Consider the following 23,468-nt stretch of genomic DNA (forward strand, 5'->3'; position numbering starts at 1 on the left):
GATGAGAAAGTTTCCTACTTGCATAGGATGTCTTGTGTGGTCCTTCAGTTGTGGTGTGCTCTCATATTTTCCCTGGATTATAATAAAATATTCTTTGTTTGTCTTGACATCATTCAATTAAATAGTGGTTTAATCTTGCTAAGTAGCTCCATATCAAAACAGCATTTTGTTAAAATGAACTTAACTGTTTCATGCAAAAATAAATGACTTAATTTAATATACTGATGTGCTTAAATGAAAAGCTGCAAAGCATGTTTTTTAATTATTTAGGCAATAAACTGGAATGGTCAAGATAAAGATAATGCATAATGACACTTTATTTTCACCCCTAAAAGTTGATCCTAATCCAATGTTTGTAGATCTGTTCTACGTCGGGTTAATCAGCAGTTCATATTTAACTTTTCATACATTCCATTTATCAGATATTTCGCCCCATTTGTTTTTTAAAGTGGATACACATACGGTATACCATTTTTCTCAATAATGGACCAGAAAATACATTAGAAGAGTGTGCAAAATAATTTAAGCCATTACTGCACTTCTATTTCTGAATAGATGGGCTTATAAACTTGAAATGCACGGCATTTATACAAATATACAGACACAATTATCTGTATGCTGCAATTAAAGAATACTAATTTCACTTAGCGCTGACTAGAACTATAAAGGCAATAGTCATTTGTATCAAAATGGTGCCCCTTGTAGGTTAAACCTGTGTGCAATTATATCAGAACATATGTGAATTGGATGTAACTGAGCTGGGAACAACGACTATGTGCTATTCTTAAAGGGCTTCTGTACACCAAAAGTAATAGGTTTAATATTGATTTAATGGAAACTGGAAAACCTATACGGAAATATTTCATTAGAGTTGGTGCATAAATGTGTAACTATCAATAGAAAAAATATCTCTGTACTGTATTTCACAGCAGCCATAGTATTTCTCGAATGATAAAGGGGCATTTGTGAAAACAGCGTAATAAGTCTTAGGACACAAAACAAGAAGGTGATCCGATATTAAAAGATTAATAGGTGCATGTTTTTTCTATGTACATTTTAAAGAGTCTATTTTAAACTAGTGTGAAGTGATATTATTGGTACAGCTTTGTTGAGACTTTGTTGTATCTATATATCATTGGCAGAGTAAGAAGATTATCGGCTCTATTGATAATCTAGCTATTCATACATAATAAAATAGGCAGATTGTTGACGCGCAGTATGTGTCATTTACTTACAATGTTACCGTATCTTAAGTAACTATCCTAGTCTCAACTGGCTATAAAACATAGGTGTGCTTCAAAGTTAGCGCACTAGAGACGTGACTATTTTGTCCGTAATCCTGAGAATATTCCTACTGTTGAGGCTTTATCTTCCAATATATGGTAACAGGTCATGTTTTTTGCCATACTCTGCTCTTACAGTGTGCACAGCATAACATATTGCAATCCATTCATCCTCAGAGAAGTGCTAAGAGTTTTCATTGGACAGGCTCTATCAACTAAATGTTGGTCGCAGCGTTGAAGCATATGCTCCAATGTACAGAGAACATGCCAGTTTTTAATAGGGATTCTTTAATACCTTGATTCTGTGGACGCATGTAAGAATCGTCAAACTAGTCAAACGCTATAGTTTGCCAACCAGAATGAATCTAAGAAGTATCAGCATTGTGGTTTTCTTTTTATGTGAATGCTTTTCACAACTGTCATACCAGTTACACATCTTGGTTGATCCTGTCCTGAAACAGACAGGACTGCAAGATGTGTGTGTCTGTTTGGAATCAAATTCGATTTTTTTGTTTGTTAGTGAAGCCTTGTACTCAGATCATTAACGCGCAAATTAAGATCCACGGGCAGGTGTCTGGAGCCAGTCTTATTGTTGCACAAGCTGAGCTTTCTGTTAGTTCCTGAATCCGAAAATATTAGTTCAATAATGTTACGCTGGTCATATAGTGATTCCACGTAAAGTTGTCTAAACTTAGTTTAGTCTTCGGTACCTTAATTAAACAATGAAAAAAAACTTCAAATCTTCAGATGCTAAAGGAGCCAATGGAATCAATGGGTTAACGGATCGGCTCGCAGAGTGCTCATAGAGAAATGGAGGATCACAAAAATAAGACAAGGCCCCATGTAACTAGGACAACGATAGCATGTCAGTAATGGAACCCATGAGGGATACGTTTTGAGGAGAAATGGTAAGTGTTAGAAATTAGAGAAATGATGCTGAGTGTCCTAGCCGCAAACTATGGTCTCTCTGGATTATTGCACTAGCAATTCATCTATGTCATGTTTTTGAATCATAGTCACGCTGGGCTATGGATGGACTAAAGGCGGTGATTATGGGAACATTGTAAGGGAAGTGGAATTGGAAAAGAGGGTGGGAGGAGAGGAAGAGAACGAATAACAGGACTTGTTTAGCCCTAACGCAAACAGAAGGTTGAGGGGATCTATTGCTCTCTTATAAATTAGTGAGGGAATAAAATATTAGGGAGGGAGACGGCATTATTTAAGCTTGTTCCATGTCGGACATAAACTGGAAGTAAGATTATTAAATAGATGAAACGTTTCTACCCATTAGAGCGATGGAAGTTCTGGAACAGCGTTTCCAAGGGGAGCAGTGGGGGCCCAAAGAATATTGGCCTTCAAGACTTAAGCTTGATAGTTTAACTGGAGGGGATGGTAATGATGGATGGCCCTATCTTTGGCAATTACATTGGCAATGACCTTTGATTATCAGCGGTATAAGCCATGGGATACTTTGATGGGGAAAATGTTAGATGGGTTCGGGATCTGAGTTAAACTATCATACGAGAATCTTTTTCCTGGGCGTGCTGGGCTGGTGAGTCCCCTGCCCACCATGAGCGGTGCGGGAACGAGTCGTTTTGCGGACGGGCATCGGGATGGACTTCTGCATCGGATCGGCTTGCCTTGAAGAAAGTACAACCGGACCGCGGTGCCAGGGGTTGGGCGCGCCGAAAGGGCTTCCGGATAAGTTCGCTGCGCGTAGAAGAGAAATGGTCGTCGGCGTAGACGGACTCGAGCTCAACGCCAGTCTTGGCGGGGAGCTAAGGATGGGATCGGACTCGACGACCTGCGGCCGAGTCACGAGCCCTGGCGCGGCGGCGTCGGCATCGGGTGCTCCTTCCAGGGCTGCTTAGCCGGGGTGGGATGAGAGGACCGTTCCAGGAGCCGGTGCCGGAGAGGTGGCGCTGCGCTTTCGCGTGCCGAGGGGATCTGGTGGGGCGCGTGTGCCAGCGCGGGCGGTCGTCGCCATCCATGGCGCGCCGGAGGCTTGTCTCGCTCCTTCTTAGTAAGCGGAAGAATTTGCAAATGCAGCACTTCTCTGGATTGTGATTCCAGGCCTTAAGCAGGCGTCGTGGGGATCACTGGTGGGCATCGCTTTTACAACCGAGCACGCTTGAATCCGGCGAACCAGGCATCCGCGGGCAGCGGAGAGGGCTAGAGCCCGACCCGCTAACTATTATACGAGACACTTATAATACTAAATAAACTACAATAATTAATATACGAAGAGAGCTAGGGGATGGAGGTCAGCTATGCGCGCTCCACAGTTCACGCCCGACACGGCGGTAAGAGAACTGAGGAGGCGGGCCGCAGGCAGGTATATATCCGCCATGGCGCGCTCTAGGGGCGCTTCGGCCGTTGAAGTCGCTAGGGTAAAAGTTCTCCGACGAACGTGCACGCGCGGCGCGTACACCTACTGGAATGGATATGAGCAAGCACTCGAAGAAGAACTGGATTCTATCCTGCCTCTGCCACAGAGTTCCTATGTGATGCTGGGCAAGTCCCTCACACCAAACTTTTCCCAGGTGACCCCTAACTGTGTATTCCTCATTTTGGCGTGCCCAACTTGAGACCTGGGTCTGATCTGCAGAAGTGCTTAGTGCTCACGTCTGTAACTGCAATCAGTAGGAGCTGTGCTTTGAACACAAAGTGTTATATAAAGCTGAGTACTGTGAAAAGTCAGACCCTGTATGGCTCATATTGGGTACCCAAAATTACTGGGGACTAGTGACTTTAATACGTATGCCTCAGTTCCCCATCTTACAATGGGGCTACAGACTTCTCGCCTCAAAGGGGTGCTGGGAAGATAAATTCACCAATGTTTGTTAGGAACTAATGTAATATGATGAATGCATCATAGAAAAGCCCATAAGGAAATTAATATTTCTGCATTCAGTGCAGGGTGTGGATGGTATGCAATAAATAAGGCCTGGGGTCACACGGGGAGGAGAAAACAAAACATCGGGTAATGCTCATTCAGTGACTACCACATCCTGTGCACTGAATGAGGCAGGGATCCTGTAGAAAAATAGTATGTGAACATGTAACTAAAGACTATATCATGCATACACACAAGGGGGGTGAATTAGGGCTGCACAGGTAACCTTAATATTGGCATTTCCTAATATTTGCTACTTTAGCATTCTTTTAATGTACTTTTTTAATGTAATAATCTGTAGAGATGCTCAGATACCAGAGTGATGGGCAAAGTGTAAGACCTGAATAGAATGTGTATAAAATAATATTTATATCTAAATAGTCCCTAAGGATGCCCAAGTCACACATTTCTCCCTTGTCCATCCGTAGCTATACGATGCTCGTTTCATTTTTTGGAGACTAAATTATGTGTTCCACAGTCCTAACCCAGTGATCTTGTCCTGTGTGTGCCGTACCAATTCCTTTGGTGGGGTTCTCTCTTTCCAGCTACTTCAAGAAAACCATAAACATCGTCCTGCAGTTCATTCCAGAAATGATCTTTATCCTCTGCCTGTTTGGTTACCTGGTCTTCATGGTTATTTTCAAATGGTGCCGGTTTGACGTCCATGTATCCCAGAAAGCACCAAGCATTCTCATCCACTTCATCAACATGTTTATGTTTAATTACAATGATCCTACAAACGACCCCTTATATCTGCACCAGGTATGGACTTGAGTATTTTTACACCTAGCTGCTTACCCTGAGTTTAGAGAGCCATGTCAGCCCAGCTTCATTAACTAGGCCCCAAGCTATGTTAGTCTGAAAATTAGACAGGCAGATTAGATCCCCAGACTGGTCCAATCCTTCAAACAGTTCAAGTCGGTTGAGAAAATTTCTGTGGGTCAAATTCTGCCCTCTGTCATACCTCCGTGTGTGGTGGGTTGTGTAGGGTTGAATTTGGTTCTAGTGAAAGCAATATCTCCTCTTAATGTCTAACCCTGCTGCCATTTTGTTCCGTGAGAGGCAAATCCTGTCTCCAGGCAGCAAAATCAATATTGTTATTGGGGAGGTGCCAGGGGCTCAACTGCCAGGTGCCAGGCTGGCTGGGGAGGGTTGTTTTCCTGGAATTCAGGTTGCTCCAGTAGTAAAGAAATGGCCTAATTGCTTACCCTACTGATGACACAATCAAGGCTGGGAAAGTGACTGTGGAAGCGAAGCGCAGCGGTGCTCTGTTGGTTTGTGGTGACTCTGTTTTTAGGGCTACTCATAAATTAATGGTGAAACTATTTTTGACATAAAACCAGGTTTTGACAAAGCAGATGTTTTTCCAAAAATGTCTACTTTCCTCTAGAATTTCTGATTTTTTTCATTGGAAAAGCTGAAAACTTGACATTTTTGGCTGAAAACTGAAATGTATTTGTTTCAGGCAATTTTTGATCAAAAATTATTTGGTTTGGAGGTTCTCTACTTTTTAATGAAAAGTCAAAATCGTACACCAAAATAAAACTGTTTTCCTACCAGCTCTGTCCATTTGGTCAGATAATACATGAGAAGATGTATTTTCTAACTGCTAGCCCTGCAAACTCATGCTGGTTTCAGAAAGTCCAGCTGTGTTCTTTCTGGCTCGTACATACTCCATCTCTAGTAAGGAAGGCTCTGCAGGACAAATTCTGCCCTTAGTTACATCTGTGCAACGCTACAGCATTCTGAGGTCAGATTTCTGTCCTGCAGTTCCAATTCAGTTACCAAGACCCTTGATGATGCCTGAGATGGAATAGACTCGCTCTCCAATAGCTGTGTGTGGGTCTGCAGTGTTAACAGGAGTGCAAAGGAGAGTATGTGCTTATTTTTGTGACTAAGCAAGCAGATGACACTCTGGAGGCACACAGCAAATTGGATGAGTGAGAAGGAGCCATTTTTATTTAATCACTTTTCTGACCATAATTGTACTTGAAAAACTTAATTAAAAAAAAAAAAGGTTTTGTGATGTCCCTTTAACAGATCCGCCCCTACCCCCCTTTTGGTCTCTTGTAGGAAGAAGTCCAGAGCTTTCTGATCATATTTGCCCTGATAGCTGTTCCCTGGATGCTTCTATTTAAACCTTTCATCCTCCGAGCCAATCACCGGAAAGCTCGGCGTATGGTAAGGTCACAAGCCTGTGGCTGCATTCTGAAGTTGCGGTAGGATGGGGGCAGAGCTGAAGATTAGAAGTGGGATTTTCCAAAGCACTCAACATATGACCCAGCTCTGCTCCCCTTGAAGTTAATGGGAGTTATTTACCGGTGACTTTGATTGGAGCAGAGTTAGGCCAACACTGAGCATTTTATAGAAACTATATCCTAGGTCATTAGAAACAAGTAATTATGAGGCCAGTGGTCTGGTGATTGCCTCAGTTCCCTGTTGTGCTCAGTTCCCAATCACTGTTATGACTGATTGCTTGCTCCATATCAACTGGGAGCAGGGCAGAAATGGCGCTCTCAGAGAAAGTATACAGTACCCGGGGAAATGCCTGATTTAAAAGTGATTGACCACTTTTAAATAACACTTTCCTCCTTAAACGATAGGGCTCATCTCATAAAGCCCCTGGTCCTACTCTGTTGCACATAACAGTCAAAGCTGCTTGTGAATTCTGTTCTTTATCACGTTTGTTTCTAATGAGTTACTTTTCTTGGTAGTTAGATGTAGTGACTAGAGTATCTTTTATATGGCCCAGATGTTTTCATTTAAAAAGAGATCAGCTGGTTATGCTAAGTGATCTTTTCCAATCCAGTAACTCAGAACCTATCGTTTGTCCTGTAACTTCTTACTGTGTAACTCTTCATGGACTTTCAGGCAGGTTTTACATTGTTGACTCCAGCTTTTGCTTTAAACCAATAACATTTGATATCTTTCCTCCTCTTTTCCCCCATTCCAACCAATGATTTTCATATGTCAGCTGCCTGATCCGATCTTAGATTTTGCCAGATTCACACAGCTCCAACAAAAGGCGCTCTTTGTATGACATTCAAGACAACTCTGAGATAAGCAGGTATAACAGAGATTACTGGCGCAACAGAACAAAGCACATTATTATGAGACCTTTTCTGCAAAACCTGTTGGAAGCATTAAAGAATGCCAGGATACGTCCTAAAAAGTTGCTGCATCCGTACTAGAAAGAGACTTTTATTGTGCCATATATTAAGTTTGCTATAGAATTCTTCACATGCTCTTTTATGGTCCTTAGAGGCATGGATCAAGTCATCCTGTGTGTATAATAATACTATGCACTTTAATGATGCTCCACAAATGCTGGTTATGGAGAGAGAGAGAGTGGATAGTCTTGAGATTTTGTCACTGGATATAGGTCAGAAGATCTGGATTCTATTCCCAGATCTCACTCTCAGGCTTTCTGTGTGACCTTGAGCAAATCACTCAGTCTCCGTGGGCCTGATTCTTTCCTCTTGCTTATAACAGCGTGACTCCATTGGCTACAACTATTCTTGATTTGCATCGGTGTGATTGCAAGGAGCAAATCAGGCTTTCAGTGTCGCAGTGTCCTCATCTGCCCAGTGCAGATGGTATCCCCCCTGCCTCACAGAGGAGTTGCAAGGCTGAAGCTAGTGTGTATAAATTATGTTGCAATCCTTGGCTGGAAGATGCTCTAGAAATTAAAGTATTTATTTATTCCTAGTGATGGAGGCAGAAATACACTCTTTCTCTAGTCTAATAAATGTCTGTTGCTGAAATCACTATTACGTCACATATAGTCTGTGCTATAACTATATAGGGGAGTTATGTACCGCATATGTATAGATATAGTTATATAGTGCATCTATTGACCTGTAGGACCATTAAGACAATTAGAATAATACAAACCTTGCCACTCTCTTTTCCTTTTCGAAAGCTCCAGACACCAGCCATTTCAGAAAACCCTGCTGGTGACATTGAAGTGGAGATCATTGACTCCAATCACTCCAAGACAACTGGTCAGGAAGACCATAGTGGTGGCCATGATGATGAGGTAGGGAAATCAGAATGTGGGAAAAGCAGCCCTCCTGAATCCTAATTAATTGAATTAATAATTGGAGATATGCGTATCTCCTGGAACTGGAAGGGACCTTGAAAGGTCATCAAGTCCAGCCCCCTGCCCTCACTAGTAGGGCCAAGTACTGATTTTTGCCCCAGATCCCTAAGTGGCCACCTCCAGGATTGAACTCACAACCCTGGGTTTAGCAGGCCAATGCTGAAACCACTGAGTTATCCCTCTACCTGCAAGTAGGTCAGACTGGAATGTGGATGATCTTCTGTAAGGCCAGACTGAGGTCTTGGAATTTGCCTGCAGCCTTTTCGATTGTTTCAGGGAAAGCCCTTGAACCATTTCCTTCTAAGAGAAGATCCCCCTGAACCTTAACCCAATGCTCTGACCAGACCTGAACCTAACTTTGTTGAGATTCAGACAGGTATAACTCCCCATCCCCTTCCACTCCCCATCTAATATTTTTCAATTTCATGCCTCACTGAGTTTATAGCTGGCAAAATTTCATGTCATATAACATGCTTCCTGTGGGAGAACCTGTTCTTTTTTATCGTCCCACCCAGTTCAGTGAATCCATGAAGTTCAGATTTTGAGGCTAAGCATCAGAGGTTTTGGGTGTGAATCTAACTATAGGAACTTCCAGACTAGATCAGACTTGAGGCCCATCCAGTCCCATACCCAGGGACGGCTCCAGACACCAGCTAAAGAAGCAGATGCTTAGGGCGGCCAGTACCAACGGGTGGCATTCTGGCCGTTATTGAGGCGGCACATCCGGGTCTGCAGCAGCAATTCGGCGGCGGGTCCCTCACTCCCTCTTGGAGCGAAGGACCTGCCACTGAATTGCCACCGAAGGGTGGAGCGGCGCAATCACGCTGCTGTGACTTTTTTTTTTTTTGCCGCTGGGGCGGCAGAAAACCTGGAGCCAGCCCTGCCCATACCCTGTCTCTGATATTGGCTGGTACAGCTGCTTCAGAGCAAGGCATAAAGACCTTGCAGAAGGCAGATGTGGAACAATCTGTTCCCCATATAAGTCTCATCCTGCTCTCTAATTATTAGAGTTGGCTTAAGCCCTGAAGCACAAGGTTTAACATCTCCCCCTACCTTCTGAGGTTTTGCCCATCACAAAGGTCTGGTTTACACTACAAACTTATATCGGTATAAAAATCCACACCCCTCAGTGATATAGTTATACCGACCTAACCCCTGTGTAGACAGCGCTATGTCAGCAGGAATGCTTCTCACGCCGACAAAGCTACCGCTCTTGGGGAGTTGGATTAACCACACTGATGGAGAGCTCTCTTTAGAGTGTCTTCATTAAAGTGCTACAGTGGAGCAGCTGCATTGGTGCGATGTTTTAAGTGTAGACTTGCCCAAGAAAAAAGCAGTTGTCCTGGCGGAAAAAGCTCAGGAGTGTTCTGCATTAAAAGAACCTGAAATCTGGAGAGCAAGGTGAGAGCAACTAAGATAGTCAGAGAAGTTAGGCGTTATTCTCACCTGAATATACTGATCCTACACCCACTTAAGACAATATAAAGACTCTCATTGATTTCAGTAGTGGTGGATCAGCCCCTTTGTGCTTCACATTTATTTCAGGGTTGCACCGTTGCAGCCTGTAAAATGCATGTGTGTGTGTGTGGGGGGTCATTAGGCCTGATTCATTTGAACTGGGGGAACCCAGTATGTGTGCCTCTGGCAGCAGACACTCTGCCTGGAGTGGGGTTCACAGCAGTCCCAGATGCTTCGGGGGGTTGGGGTTCATAATCAGTTGGCAGTTCAGGAAGTGGGATTGGCTGGCTGAGGAGGGAACTGGCTCTTAGGAGATTCACTGATTCAGTATATGTCCCCAGAAGCATCTGCCAGCAGGTTTCCTGTGCAGTTCCACCCATAAATTAAAGCCTCAGTCCTTAGGGGAGCCCAAGGAGGACGGTGGTAATCTCACTGTCACTCCCAGCAGGGGTTAAATTGTAGAGTTGGCAAAATACAGGGGAGTTCTTTAGCAGTTGCCTCAAGTTGCTTTTCTTTTGGGAATGGTGGGCTGAGAAAATAAAGGGGGAGGAACAATTTTCACACCTGTCCTTTTGACCTGTGAAGTACCCATGTGTTGGTCCCATTGTAGTGAAGAGAGAGGAGACCAGTGTGCAGCAAGTTAATAGGCAGCACTGCTCTGTTAACAAGCAGCACTAAATGAGAGTAAGTGAAGCAGCTTCATTTTTACATCATTTCAGTTCAATTTTGGCGACACGTTTGTCCACCAAACTATCCACACTATTGAATACTGCCTGGGCTGCATCTCCAACACAGCATCCTACCTCCGGCTCTGGGCACTCAGCTTGGCTCATGCAGGTAAGTTATTGCTCAATGTTCGTTATTATTCAGGTAGTGACCGTGAAGGGCTGCTACAAAAAGGATTTTATTAGAGCTGGTTGGGAAATTTTTGTCCAAGTTTTTGGTGGAAAATTTTGGTTTCCACAAAAATCAACATTTGCCCACAAAGAAATTGATTTTTGTCAAAAATTTTCAATTTTCCTTCAGGAAAACCAAACCAAATGTCAACCCAAATAAACATATTTTGGTTTGTTGAACAAAATCAAAATGTTTTGTGGCATTTCAATCTGTATTCACCTAAGCTGCCACAGTACAGGGCACAGGGCATGGGGCACCTGTAGGTTTAAACTAGTGTAAATGGTGGATTCTCTATAACTTAAAGTCTTTAAACCATGATTTGAGGACTTCAGTCACTCAGCCAGACATTATGGGCCTACTACTGGAATGAGTGGATGTGGTTCCGTGGCCTGCAACGTGCAGGAGTTCAAACTAGATGATCATGATGGTCCTTTCTGGCCTTAAAGTCTGAGTCCCTCTGGTGTCTTCTAATTGTGGTGCCTCATGTCCCCACTGTGGCCTTGGCTTTCTGGCTGACCTACTTTTCCCATGATGTACGGAGGTTTCCTTTCTGACTGAACCCTCATGGTCCATCATAGGAAGATGTCGCACATCCGGGGAACCCAGCCCATAAAGGAGAATGAGCGCATGAGGCACCAGAATTACAACTCCCCATGAGGCAGCTCAGGGAGACACAGATTAATGTCAAACTGATGTGAAAAGAAATACTTTGATTCCGTGCAGCAAATAAAAATAAAACATTTTGATGTGGGAATAGCTAAACATTTCATTTTGATCTGAAATTTTCCAATCAAAATTTTTTAGCACTCTCCATTTCATGAAAAAATTTGATAGGTCAACTTTTCATCCTGATTCGGGATGAAACAAGTGTTAAAATATCAGAATTCCCTGCAGGACAGAATTTCTGGGTTTTTTTGACCAACTCTAAGTATTATTTTATATTTATTATTTATATTTTTGTGCCACCTGGGAGTCCTAGTCATGGACTGGGGACCCTACTGTGCTAAATGCTGTGCAACACAGGACCAGACAGTCCCTGCCCCCAAAGAGCTTACAATCTAGAAATGGGCAACTATAGAAGGAAATCTCTGAGTGCAGAGATCCCTGGACTGGGAGGGGTGAGCTGCACTTCCCCTAATAACATCGTTGTTGGCACATAAGTGAGTCTAATAGGACTTAATTAGAAGCCAAGTCACACTAGCCTTTATACTAAAGATAAAGTGATAAAAAGTATAAGAAGCTTGAGTAAAAGAGTGACATGCACTTCAATATACAGGTAGCCCTTTTATGAACATCTGAAAACCTGTTTTTCTTGGGAGGTTTAGCAGAGGTGTTCATCACAACTATTGGCACCTAAGATGATACCCCATTCATCTGATCTCTTGCATCAAAATATAGTTTAAGGATCTGTCTGTGCTGTCCAAGGAGACAGAAGAAGGATGATCCAATGGTTAGGATGCCAGCATGGTCTGTAGGACAGCTTGAGTCAATTCCTTGCTTTGCCACAGACTTCCTGTGTGACCTTGGGTAAGTCACTTAGCCTCAGTTTCCCATCTGTAAAATGGGGATAATAGCACAGAGGTGTTGTGAGGAGAAATACAATGAAGGTTATTAGGTGCTTAGATACTACAGTCAAGAGGGACATGTGAAAACTAGGACTGTTGATTAATGGCAGTTAACTCATGATTAACTCAAAAAAATTAATTGTGATTAAAAAGATTAATCACACTGTTAAACAATGGAATACCAATTGAAAGTTATTAAATATTTTGGGGCGTTTTTCTACATTTTCAAAAATATTGATTTCAATTACAACACAGAATACATACACTTTATATTATTATCTTTATTACAAATATTTTCACTGTAAAAATGATAAACATAAAAATGTTGTGCAATCTCTTTATCGTGAAAATGCAACTTACAAATGTAGATTTTTTTTTTGGTTACATAACTGCACTCAAAAACAAAACAAAGTGTAAAACTTTAGAGCCTACAAGTCCACTTAGTCCTTCTTCTTGTTCAGCCAATGGCTCAGACAAACAAGTTTGTTTACATTTACGGGAGATACTGCTGCCTGCTTCTTATTTACAATGTCACCTGAAAGTAAGAACTGGCATTAGCAAGGGACTTTTGTCGCCGGCGTTGCAAGGGACTTTTGTAGCTGGCATCCCAAAGTCGTAAGATAGAATGGTCAGAGAAATAATGCTGAACCCCAAGAGAACCCACCTTTCACATAGATACCTATTGCCACAGGGATCACAGATCTTAACATTAGCTGGAGATCAGGTAGACACTCAGTACTAAGAAAGAGAATTGATTTTGACAGTAATGATGAAATGCAAAACCATCAAGGACACTCCTGGCATTCCACTGACTGGGGGAACAGAACTACTACAATGGTACAAACTATTATTAACTCTGATAAAAACAAATGGGAGATCTCAGGAGGAAGCAGCCCGGATTTCTCTAAAGATCTCTGGCAGGTGCAGCCACATACACAACTCCACAAAGGGACACAGAGACAGATCCTCAGCTAGTGTAAACTGGCAGTGCTCCACTGGAGTCAATGGGGCTCTACGGAGGACCAGGACATTACATCTCAGCTGCACTATATATCCACTTCCCATTTCTTCTACATACAGCTTCCCTTTAGGGAAGGCATTGAGAATGATGGAGCACAGAACAAATGGATTGGTTCCATCCACCGAATGAGATGGGCGAATGGATTTTACCACTGTGATGGTTGAACTGTTCTTGCTCTTCCCCCCTGCTTGCTTTGCAGAGTTATCAGAGGTCCTCTGGACCATGGTGATGAACATCGGACTTAAGAACAGCGGCTGGGGAGGACTTATTGGGGTCTTCATCATCTTTGCCATCTTTGCAGTTCTGACTGTAGCTATTCTGCTTGTCATGGAGGGCCTCTCTGCCTTCCTGCACGCACTGCGCCTTCACTGGTACGTATTCTACCAGAGGATTCTTCAAACTATGGAAGCCTTTTCTAGAGCACTTTCTGGGAGATGAGGGCACACATTTTACTGCAGAGACTCCATGATGATGGGTGTGGGGAGGGGCCTGGGGTGAGGGCATGTAAATACCTAATTAGAGAGTGAGACTATATGCCTGGATAGATGCTCATATTTGTTATAGGATGTTCTTTATTCACATCCATATTATTGTACCTCGGGCTCATGCCATAACACTGCTCACTGTTGCACTTACCCGTTTGAAGACAGGCAGGCATGCAAGAATGTGTAAACAGTCAGGTGAAGTGGCCTAACTGAGACCTCCAAACTCATGTCTGTTGGGGAGTAGCTCATGTTTCTTCTTCGATGCTTGCTCATGTCCATTCAACTTAGATGTGTGTGCTCACCACGTGCACTGGTGCCAGAAGTTTTTCCCTCACCACTATCCATACGGGACCAGCTCCGGCACCCCCTGGAGTTGCGCACACATGCCACAGTATATGGGGTGATGCCGGTTGCCCCCACCCTCGGTTCCTTCTTGCCACCAGTGATGGTGCTGGAACTGTTAGTACTTCAGCTAGTGCTGTTGCTACCAGGGCCAGCTTCAGGCACCAGCTCAGCAAGCAGGTGCTTGGGGCTGCAAAGGGAAAAGGGTGGCACATTGGATTCTTCAGTGGCAATTCAGCGGCTGGTCCCTCAGTCCCTCAGAGGGAAGGACCTGCTGCCAAATTGCCACTGAAGAAGAAAGCGGCGCGGTGGAGCTGTTGCAGATCGCGGCTGTTTTTTTTTTTTTTTTTGCTGCTTGGGGTGGCAAAAACCATGGAGCTGGCCCTGGTTGCTGCTCATTCATACGAACTAGTTATCTCTTGTATTATAATGTATATTGTTTTCTGTTAGTGTTTATAAATCCCTTAGCTAGAGTTAGAGACTTTGTAGGTCCTGAACAGGACTTTGCCTTGAGATGTGGCATGCCCCGATCCTCGGGCTTTAAGCCCTGTGATCGCTGCAAGAGACCCATGCCTGTTAGTGATCCACACAGCAGTTGTCTCCATTGCTTGGGCAAAGGACACATTAGTGAGAAGTGCAAAATTTGCAAGTCCTTCAAGCCAAGGAGTAAGAAGGAGTGTGATGTTTGTTTAGGAGCGCTCCTTATGGAGTCGGCCCTCACCCCAGCACTGGAGCAACTCTCCAACTCAGCACTGAGTATCATCACCTCAGTGTGCAGTGCCCCACCAGGACCATCCACTAGCCGGCACTGGTCCCCATCCATGTCTTCAACTACGAAGTCCAAGAAGGTGGTGTGAGGCTGGTCTCCAACCTCCTGCAAGGGAAAGGATAAGACTGGGTGTGAGCAAGGTCCCGTGCTGGGCAACTCCTCACCCATGTCATGATCTCGGGCCCAAGCTCCTGTGGAGCGATGTAGCCCAACCCATTCCCTACCAGCTACCCCGAATAGTGGCAGAGGTCTCTGTCAGCTCCAGATGCCATCCATGCCAGAGGCCCTGCAGGTGGTGCAGGAAATCATGTCCCTCCCAGTGCCGCCCACACTGGCTCCTGCGGTTCCCCAGTCACAGGGTAAACCCACGTTCAGACCACCACGGTCCCCACCTCAGCAGGCACCGTTCCCCGTCGTGGGAGACATCTCTCCAACACTCGCCCTCCTGTAGCCACCATGCATCTGACTGCAAGAGGCAGACACCTCGCAGCCCCATTTGGTCGCCAGGCGCAGACCTTTGGAGGCACGCACCCCCTTGCAGGAGTACCAATCCCGGCACCCGTATCTCCAAGACTGTAGTACCACTCCAGGGACCCATCAAAGGATCATTGTCACCATTCCTCAGGCTGTGACCGATACCCTAGGAGGGCATTACCATGTGCAGGTGCTTCCTGGCATCAGGCTCACTCTGACTCCTGGTCCCACTCCTTTCATTGGAGCGGTGCTCAACTCTACCTGTGCCAGGGTGTTCCTGGCACTGGAAAGATTCAAGGCACTGATGGATCTCATTGCGGAAGTCTCCGCATTTCCCCGACTGCAGCCAGGGTTTGCCTGTGCCTGTCAGGTCACATGGCAGTGTGTGCATATGTGGGGTGCCATGCCAGGCTCCAGATGCGACTCCTGCAGCTACGGCTGGTGAGAGTCTACTCCCAGTCCAGAGACCACCTAGAAAAGGTTCTTACCATTTCTGTGATGGTACTTACCTTGCTGTGATGATGGACCTACCCTGGGAAAGTCCTGAAAGGAGTCCCCTTCAAAGGCACTTCTCATACATTCGAGTTGGTTTCAGACGCCTCGGACCTCAGCTGGGGGGTGCACCTTGGCAGCCTCCAGACCCAAGGTATGTGGTCTCAAGAGGAAACAACACTACACATAAATGTCAAAGAGCTCAGGGCAGTGAGTGGAGCGTGCGCAGTCTTCCTACCTCACCTGTTGGGCAAAGTGGGCAGAGTCTTGATGGACAGCACAGACTCAACGTTCTACATCAACAGACAACGGGGAGTCCAATTCTCTGCCAAGCGGCACTCTGTCTTTGGACTTCTGCCTCAACCATCTTGAAGCGTTTCACCTTCTGAGTGCCAAGAACATGCTAGCAGATCACCTAAGCAGGGACTTCTCCTCTCACCATGAATGGGTGCTCCACCCAGAGCCAGCCACAGGTGGGGAACTCCCCAAGTGGATTTGTTCACCACCAGGCAGAACAAGAGGTGCCACAGGTTTTGCTCCAGACGGGGTCTGGGCAAGGGCTCCCTCTCCGATGTCTTCCTCCTGCCATGCGGGAAGCCTGATGTACACGTTCCCTCTGATTCTGCTCATCAGCAAAGTTCTAGCAAAAATCAAGAGAGACAAGGCTCAGGTTATCATGATTGCCCTGGTGTGGCCTCACCCGCACTGGTTTGGGATGCTTTTGAACCTGGTGGCCATCCCTCTGTGGCCCCTGCCAAACTGACCGGACCTGCTGTCACAGGATTGCAGCCAACTCTTGCACTCCAGCCTCGCTTCCCTCCACCTGATGGCGTGGATGTTGCGTGGCTGAACCCTGAGGAACAGGTCTGTTTGGAAGGGTTCACAAAGTCCTCAAGAGTAGAAAGCCCTCGGCTAGACAGACTTACCTGGCAAAGTGGATGAGGTTTTCCCACTGTGCGGCTGAACGGGGGCATCTCCCCTTCTCATTCTTCGGTGCAGTCAATCTTAGCCTACCTGCTGCAGTTGAGGAACCAGGGCCTGGCGCACTCTTCTGTCAGGGTGAATCTGGTGGCCATTTCTGCGTTTCATTCGCCCACCTAGGGGCAAATGGTCGGTGGGATCTCAGTTTGGTTCTGTCCATGCTCACAGGCCCACCCTTTGAGTGCACACGTTCACGGCCCACTACGCCATCATGCAGCAGGCTAGGAACGACGCTGGGTTCAGCAGAGCGGTCTTGCAATCGTGAGCTCCAACCTGCTTCCAAGGGTACTGCTGGGAGTCACCTAAGTTGAATGGACATGAGCAAGCACTCAGAGAAGAAAAGATAGTTACCTTTTCCGTAACTGGTGTTCTTCGAAATGTGCTGCTCTTGTCCATTCCATGACCCACCCTCCTTCCCCACTGTCAGAGTCTCTGGCAAGAAGGAACAAAGGGTGGGGGGAACGAGCAGCGCCCTATATACTGCAGCATGTGTGCGCCACTCCAGGAGGCACCAGAGCCAGTCCCCTATGGATAGTGGTGAGGGAAAAACTTCCAGCACTGGTGCATGCGGCGAGCACACTAAGTTGAATGAGCAACAGATCTCGATGAACACCAGTTATGGAAAAGGTAAGTGTCTTCTGTAAGCTGCTTCCTGGTGGTGGAAGATATAGTGTTAACTCACTGTTCCGCCCGCGCTTAGGGGTTCACACACTTTTCTAAGATCTTATAAGGACCCAGACTAATGTGTAAAACAAATCCAATGCAAGAAAAAAAGAAACTCATCAGCCCTGGAGTTCTCTTGGCGGGCTTGTGTTGTGTACTTTCCATCACGTGACATTCCATCCCTGACCACACAATACAATCAGCAAAAACCAGCTTGTGAAGCTTGGAATCATCTGATATGGGGCTGGAGGGCCTGGTAAGTTTGCTAGCTCAGATTCCATTGTACTGCATGATGAAGGAGTGAACTTGGCTGCCCTGGTGGTTATCAGAGCTCTCTCGGATATTAGGTTTAGTGTAGGAACAAGGGCCTAGTTTTCCCTGCTTCCAAGATACTGGTGATTGTCCCCTCACTGACAGTGTTTTCAGACTGATGTACGAAAGGGGCTGTAAAGATCAGTGACTCTTCTGAATTCCTTTTGCAGCCACAGCCATTACTCTCTTTCAAATGCTTTACTTTCCTCCTTGTACCCCCAACCAGGGGCCGTCCTTAGGAATACGCAGAATACACGGTTGCGTAGGGCACCATGAAATTTGGGGCCCCAAATTGCCCCAAATTTCATGGTGCCCTGGGCAACTGCGTGCTGCATATATGGCAGCACTAGCCCTGGCGACCAGCCCTATCCCTCAGCCGGCCCCCTGCAAGGGGCAGGGCCATCCCTAGGGGGGTGAGGGGCCCCAGACAACTCCATCAGCCCCCACCTCTTACCCTTCCCCCCTGCTCCACCCCCAGCCCGGCCCCGTTCCACTTCTTCCCCCAGCAACCCTGCACTCACCGATGGTGGCAGGAAGCAAAGCAACCCGGCCCCAGTCCACTCCACTCCGCCAGCTCCCAGCCGTGGAGCTCCACTTTCCACCACCGGTGAGTGCGGAGAGGTTGGGGAAAGGACGCTTCCTGCACTCACTGGTAATGGGAAGTGGAGTGACGTGGCCCCAGCCATGTTGCCGGGGGGGGAGGGGGTTGGGGAAAGGTCCCCCCGACTGCACTCACTGGTGACAGGAAGCGGAGCACTGCGGCTGGGAGCTGGTGGAGTAGAGCTAGATGGGGCTGGGTTGCTCCGCTTCCTGCCACTTCCAGTGGGGGGGATCCCTTCCCCAAGCCTCATCCCCTGAGTGACACGGCTGGTCCTGGGGTGAAGGAAGTGGAGCAGGCTGCTCCCAGCCCCCTGCTAATCCCCTGGGCCACTCTGGGCTTGTGGGGCCCCAAAAGTTCCCCCCCCAGCTCCTGCCTCCCAGACACTGGGGGGGAGGTCTGGGGTCCCACATAGCCCCTCCATGGGGGGGGGGGGGATACGTAGGGCACCCAAATGGCTGGGGGCGGCCCTGTCCCCAACCCAAGGAAGGTGGGAACCAAATACGTCAAGGGCGGTTCTTCTTCCTTTGAAATGTAGTTGTCAGTGGTGCTGTTGCTGATCCTGCCCCTTTCCATTATGTCAGAGGGGCCCTCAGGAAACCCTGCCTCAGTCACCAGTCCAGCCCATATGCACATCACAAAGCTGTAGAGATTCCTGAAACTTGTGCATGTTTCTGACACCCACCCTCCACTGTTAGTTAAGCTACCGGTCTCTTTCTTCCTGGAGCTGCTATTTTTCTACCTCACTACTTGACTTTTAAATGTTCCTTTCTTCCCTCTCTCCCCCACCCCTGTCGTCTCGTGCAAGCTCATGTAACACATTATGGTGCCTCTCTTAACTTCTCTTTGTGTTTATTTTTCCCCTATCAGGGTGGAGTTCCAGAACAAGTTCTACGTGGGGACAGGTTATAAGTTTTCTCCATTCTGCTTTAAGTCTATCATAGATGGAACTGCAGAAGGCTAAAGACAACTAATTGCAAAAACCCTTTACTCCCAGGACCAAATTTTTCATTCCTTAAGACAGATTACACTCTGGGGTACAGAAACCTCCTCAAGTGAGCATCATATTCTATGTAGTTAAATGGAATTGTTGCCCTGGCCTAGCACTAGGTACAAACCAGACACTACTCTCACGGTTAACCGTGTCATACTTTAGCAAAAATGTTAATCTAAAAGGTGACCATTTTTACTTATAGAATGCTAAACTGTAAATCAGCAGAGCAACAGAACAGAGAGACAACACCCGACGTGTTGGCCAGATGCTCAGCTGGTGTACACGTGGATCTTTCCATTGACATCAATGCTGAGGATCTGGTCCTATTTGTAGGAGTCATCTGTCTGCTCTTTGAGTTAAAAACAGAGGATGTGTGCTGTTTTGAAATAAATTGTTAATAATCAACTCACATGTGCTTTCCCCCTTTGCTGCCCTGCTTTGTGGTTTTTGTTTTTTTAAGAAAACATTTGAGTATTGATTTAGATGAATTCCTTAGGTGATCTGATGACAACTGCATGTGATGAATCCCTGTACAAGGTTACATTTCTTAGTATAGCACACAAATACAATACAAAGTAACTGAGAAAAATGCTTGCTTTTAAAGACGTACTTTACTCCGACAAAGCACTTATTATCTTATTTGTTCTAGAGATTAACATCGCTGGATTATAGGTTTTCTAACACATTGTCACTTTAGAAAAGTGTTAAATTTGAATCACACAAATACAAGGACACACCAGCCGCAGATCAGCAATGCGGGGCTTTGGGGTTTCTAGTTTATGGTGTGTCCCTGTCATGGCTGACCTCTGTAAAGCTGATAATTATTTAACTACCAGATCTTAGCACCAAATCCTGAAATCCTTGCTCATTCTTTACTCACTGCTGACCACAGGCACAACTCCCATGGGAGTCATTGAGTAAGGCCTTCACAGGATATACATCTGGCAATAAGTTCTCAAAAGCTTGAGGCTCCACAGGTATCTGGGTGCCTCTTGGGGTGAGATAACAAAGACCTCTTGCGATGCACAAACAGGCACAGTAATAGCTACTATTGCACAAGTTCAAACCTTGTTAAAACAGTAAAGAGAGGTCCTTCCTCTGAGATCATGGTCACTAATAATTGCTGGATCCAAGACTAGAAGCCTACAAAACAATCATCACCTAGTATGTGGGGGTTAGCACGGCACCATCAGAGCTTGGCAAGAAATTGTTGCCTATGCATCCAGGGCTACATACATCCCATTACTTTGGATGGTGTTTGTTTGAGATAGCGAGGTGATATGAGCTACACAATATCATGAGGTGGTTAACAAAAAAAAAAACCAAAAAAAACCTCAGCGCCTCATGACATTTTCCATGGTAACTGTTGTTATCTCCTGTCAACGCTGCAGCGCAGGTTTCCTGAGATCCACACAGAGCAGAGGAAATGCCAAGCCTCAGGAAGTCTAGTTCAAATTAGCATCCCAAAGCTGAGGCAGTTAAAACCTCTTTCCTTCCCAGAAGTGATCCCGCTAGCACGAAGTGAAAACACATTGATGGCAAATCTGGATGTGCTGCTGCTCATAGTGTACCTCTCATGTGAGGAAACAGGCTGGAACATTGGCAATCTAGCGGCCCCCAGCTTGGAAAAACCACTTTAAAAAACCAATGCTAGAAAATACCTTCAACAATTCCACTGGGAACCACAGGCTGCCAGCTGCCCTTGTTCCTTTCCATTGCTGAAAAAAGCCTTGTGGCTGACACATCATTGCTAACCTCCCCATCTTCTCTTTCCAGAGTACACTCAAACAGCATGGCACGATGCAGACCACGCACCGACACAGTGCCCCTTTTTGTTACCACATTCCTTAACACCGGTTTGTTATACAGAAGCCTTGATTACATTAATGGATGAGCCTATAGCCATCCAGACCACTGCCATCCAAGTGTTCATTCTCGCATCACTGACACAATCATGCACATCACTGGCTTGAATTTGTTCAGTCTTTAAGGCAGCTGCCCAGTTCAACAAAGGCATTGAGGTCTATTATTTTCATTCGCTTTATGCAAAATCTTCATTGTTTTGCGTTTCCGTTCTTGTTTATGTACAAGTGCTGTGCCAAATGCAGCTTCCCCCTTCTGCCTGACACAGGCATTACCGGGGCCAGGGATGAGAGGAATGTGTCTCACCAGGTTATTATAATTGCACTATTGTGATCTGCCCTTATATTGCCCTCATCACCATTGTATTTAATACCTTCCAGTCATGTATCCTGTCGATGTCCCTCTCAGTGCAGCTGCAGGATTCATGCCTTTTTACTCCTGCGCGCTCTGCTCCACTGGAATTGTGTGTGTGTGTTTGCACCTCTATTTCTTGGATGGCTGAAGTTCCCAGGAAGTGACATCCACGTATCTCATTGGACATAGTCTGGCTCCACTTCATTCTGAATACTAATAGGCAGCACTACTGCTTCATCTACTCCTTCCCACCACCATGCACACATTCTATTAGCCAGTTTAGTCCCAGTTTCTCTGGGCAGTTGAATAATAATAATAATAATAACAATGCACAATGTCTCTGAACTTCTTCACATATATTTATATAAACATGCTGCTAACTGGGTCCTCAGTGGAGAGCTCTGGATCTAAATGCACAAATCTCTACTGCTTGAGCTAAAGAATTAGTTGTATTAGTTTGGAGGCAGTTTAGACCCACAAATCTCTCTACATAGCCTAGCCACTAGAGGGAACAAAGTCAACCATGTTAGTGTAGGTTATACACTCTCACTGGTCAGGAAAGCTCATCCCATGCATTAGAGATCCACAAAAGTTCAGTGCTCCAATAGAACGTTATTTGTCATGATTCTCCTGGATGTATCATTGGTAGGGATTGAACATTGGATCTCTGGGCCTAAAATTACAAGTCTCTGCTGGTTGGGAATTTCACAGAACGGTGGCCAGTATTGTTCACATTAACACGGGGAAGTTGGCATTGTGAAATTTCTACAAAATGCTGGGATTTTATGTGAAGCATTTCAATTTTGCTGAAACCAGTCTACAAAGTGGGTATAGGATCATGGATCTGGCACACCAAATCCTACTACTAGTTCAGCATAGGCCAATGCAGGATATTTAAAAGGAGGATGTAAAATAATGCTATGGAATTTTATATGTTGGGCTGGAGCAAATTCCTTTCTGACCCTGAGAGGCCATGCGGCATGAGGTTAAAATACTTTGGTAAGACCACTACTGTAGCACTGTGTTCAGTTCTGGTCTTCACATTTTAAACAGGGATGTTAATAAAATGAGGAGTATTAACAGAAGAGGCACAAGAAAGACGCAAGGTCTGAAAAACATGCCTTACAATGAGAGACTTAAGGAGTTCAGTCTATTTAGCTATTGCAGAGACAGTTAATAGGGCAACTGCACCTATATTCCCCTTCTGTAGTCCCTTAAGGCACCCGCCCTCGTGTCCTTCACCTCTCTTGGGAGCAACACACATTTCCCTCCTGACCAGGGGTTTTCAGGCTGCAGCGTTCCCTGCCGACACTGTGATATCCCCAGCAAGCCAGACCAGTGTCAATGCTCTCGCACCAAAGTTTTGAACAGTGTAATTACCAACAGTTACAAGTTAGCACACAACTCTTTCTAAGCAAGCACATTTATTCATAAGGTGAAACCATTATAGAAAAAAAAAACCTATTAACAATCTACATGCATGCTAAAAAAATCTCACCAGAGGTCAGCCCTGCACTTCATGCTTGGGCTCTGGTGTCAACCCTTCAAAACCCACACCGGGTTTTCCTTGTGGTTACACATTCATAAATGTCTCAAAATCAGAACACCCCCTCCCGCCCTCACCCCCATGGATAGTTCAGACTTTCCTTCATGCAGCCTGGGCCTTTGATCTTGGCCTCGTGTAATGGATGATCAACAGACAGTGGCCCGCTCCTAAAGGTGTAGTTTCAAAAGGTCAAGGGGTTGCACAACCAGAGGTGGGGAATTTGCATTCACCTTCTTCTAGATAGTCCCAAGGAAAATCAGTTAACACTTTTGCTTCCAAAGTCTATTCTTGTCTGGCACATTGTTCAATAATGTCCTTTGAGTCCCGGGTCTCACAGCCCCTCCACCCTCCCACCCCCCACCCCCAGTTTACC

At 45.6% G+C, this 23,468-nt stretch overlaps 1 protein-coding gene across 1 annotated transcript in view; it reads left to right on the forward strand.

Moving 5' to 3' along the window:
* Window positions 1–19,654, forward strand: part of ATP6V0A4 (ATPase H+ transporting V0 subunit a4) — a 59,522-nt gene extending 39,868 nt beyond the window's left edge. Inside the window, exons 16-21 of the mRNA XM_032781939.2 lie at window positions 4,725–4,941; window positions 6,253–6,360; window positions 8,102–8,218; window positions 10,459–10,576; window positions 13,422–13,593; window positions 19,209–19,654. Coding sequence (XP_032637830.1) covers window positions 4,725–4,941; window positions 6,253–6,360; window positions 8,102–8,218; window positions 10,459–10,576; window positions 13,422–13,593; window positions 19,209–19,302 — 826 coding nt within the window. The 3' untranslated portion in view covers window positions 19,303–19,654. The remainder of the gene's footprint in view (window positions 1–4,724; window positions 4,942–6,252; window positions 6,361–8,101; window positions 8,219–10,458; window positions 10,577–13,421; window positions 13,594–19,208) is intronic.
* The last annotated feature ends 3,814 nt before the right edge of the window (window positions 19,655–23,468 follow it).

This window comes from Chelonoidis abingdonii, chromosome 1, assembly GCF_003597395.2.
Source record: "Chelonoidis abingdonii isolate Lonesome George chromosome 1, CheloAbing_2.0, whole genome shotgun sequence".
NCBI classification, from domain to species: domain Eukaryota; kingdom Metazoa; phylum Chordata; order Testudines; family Testudinidae; genus Chelonoidis; species Chelonoidis abingdonii.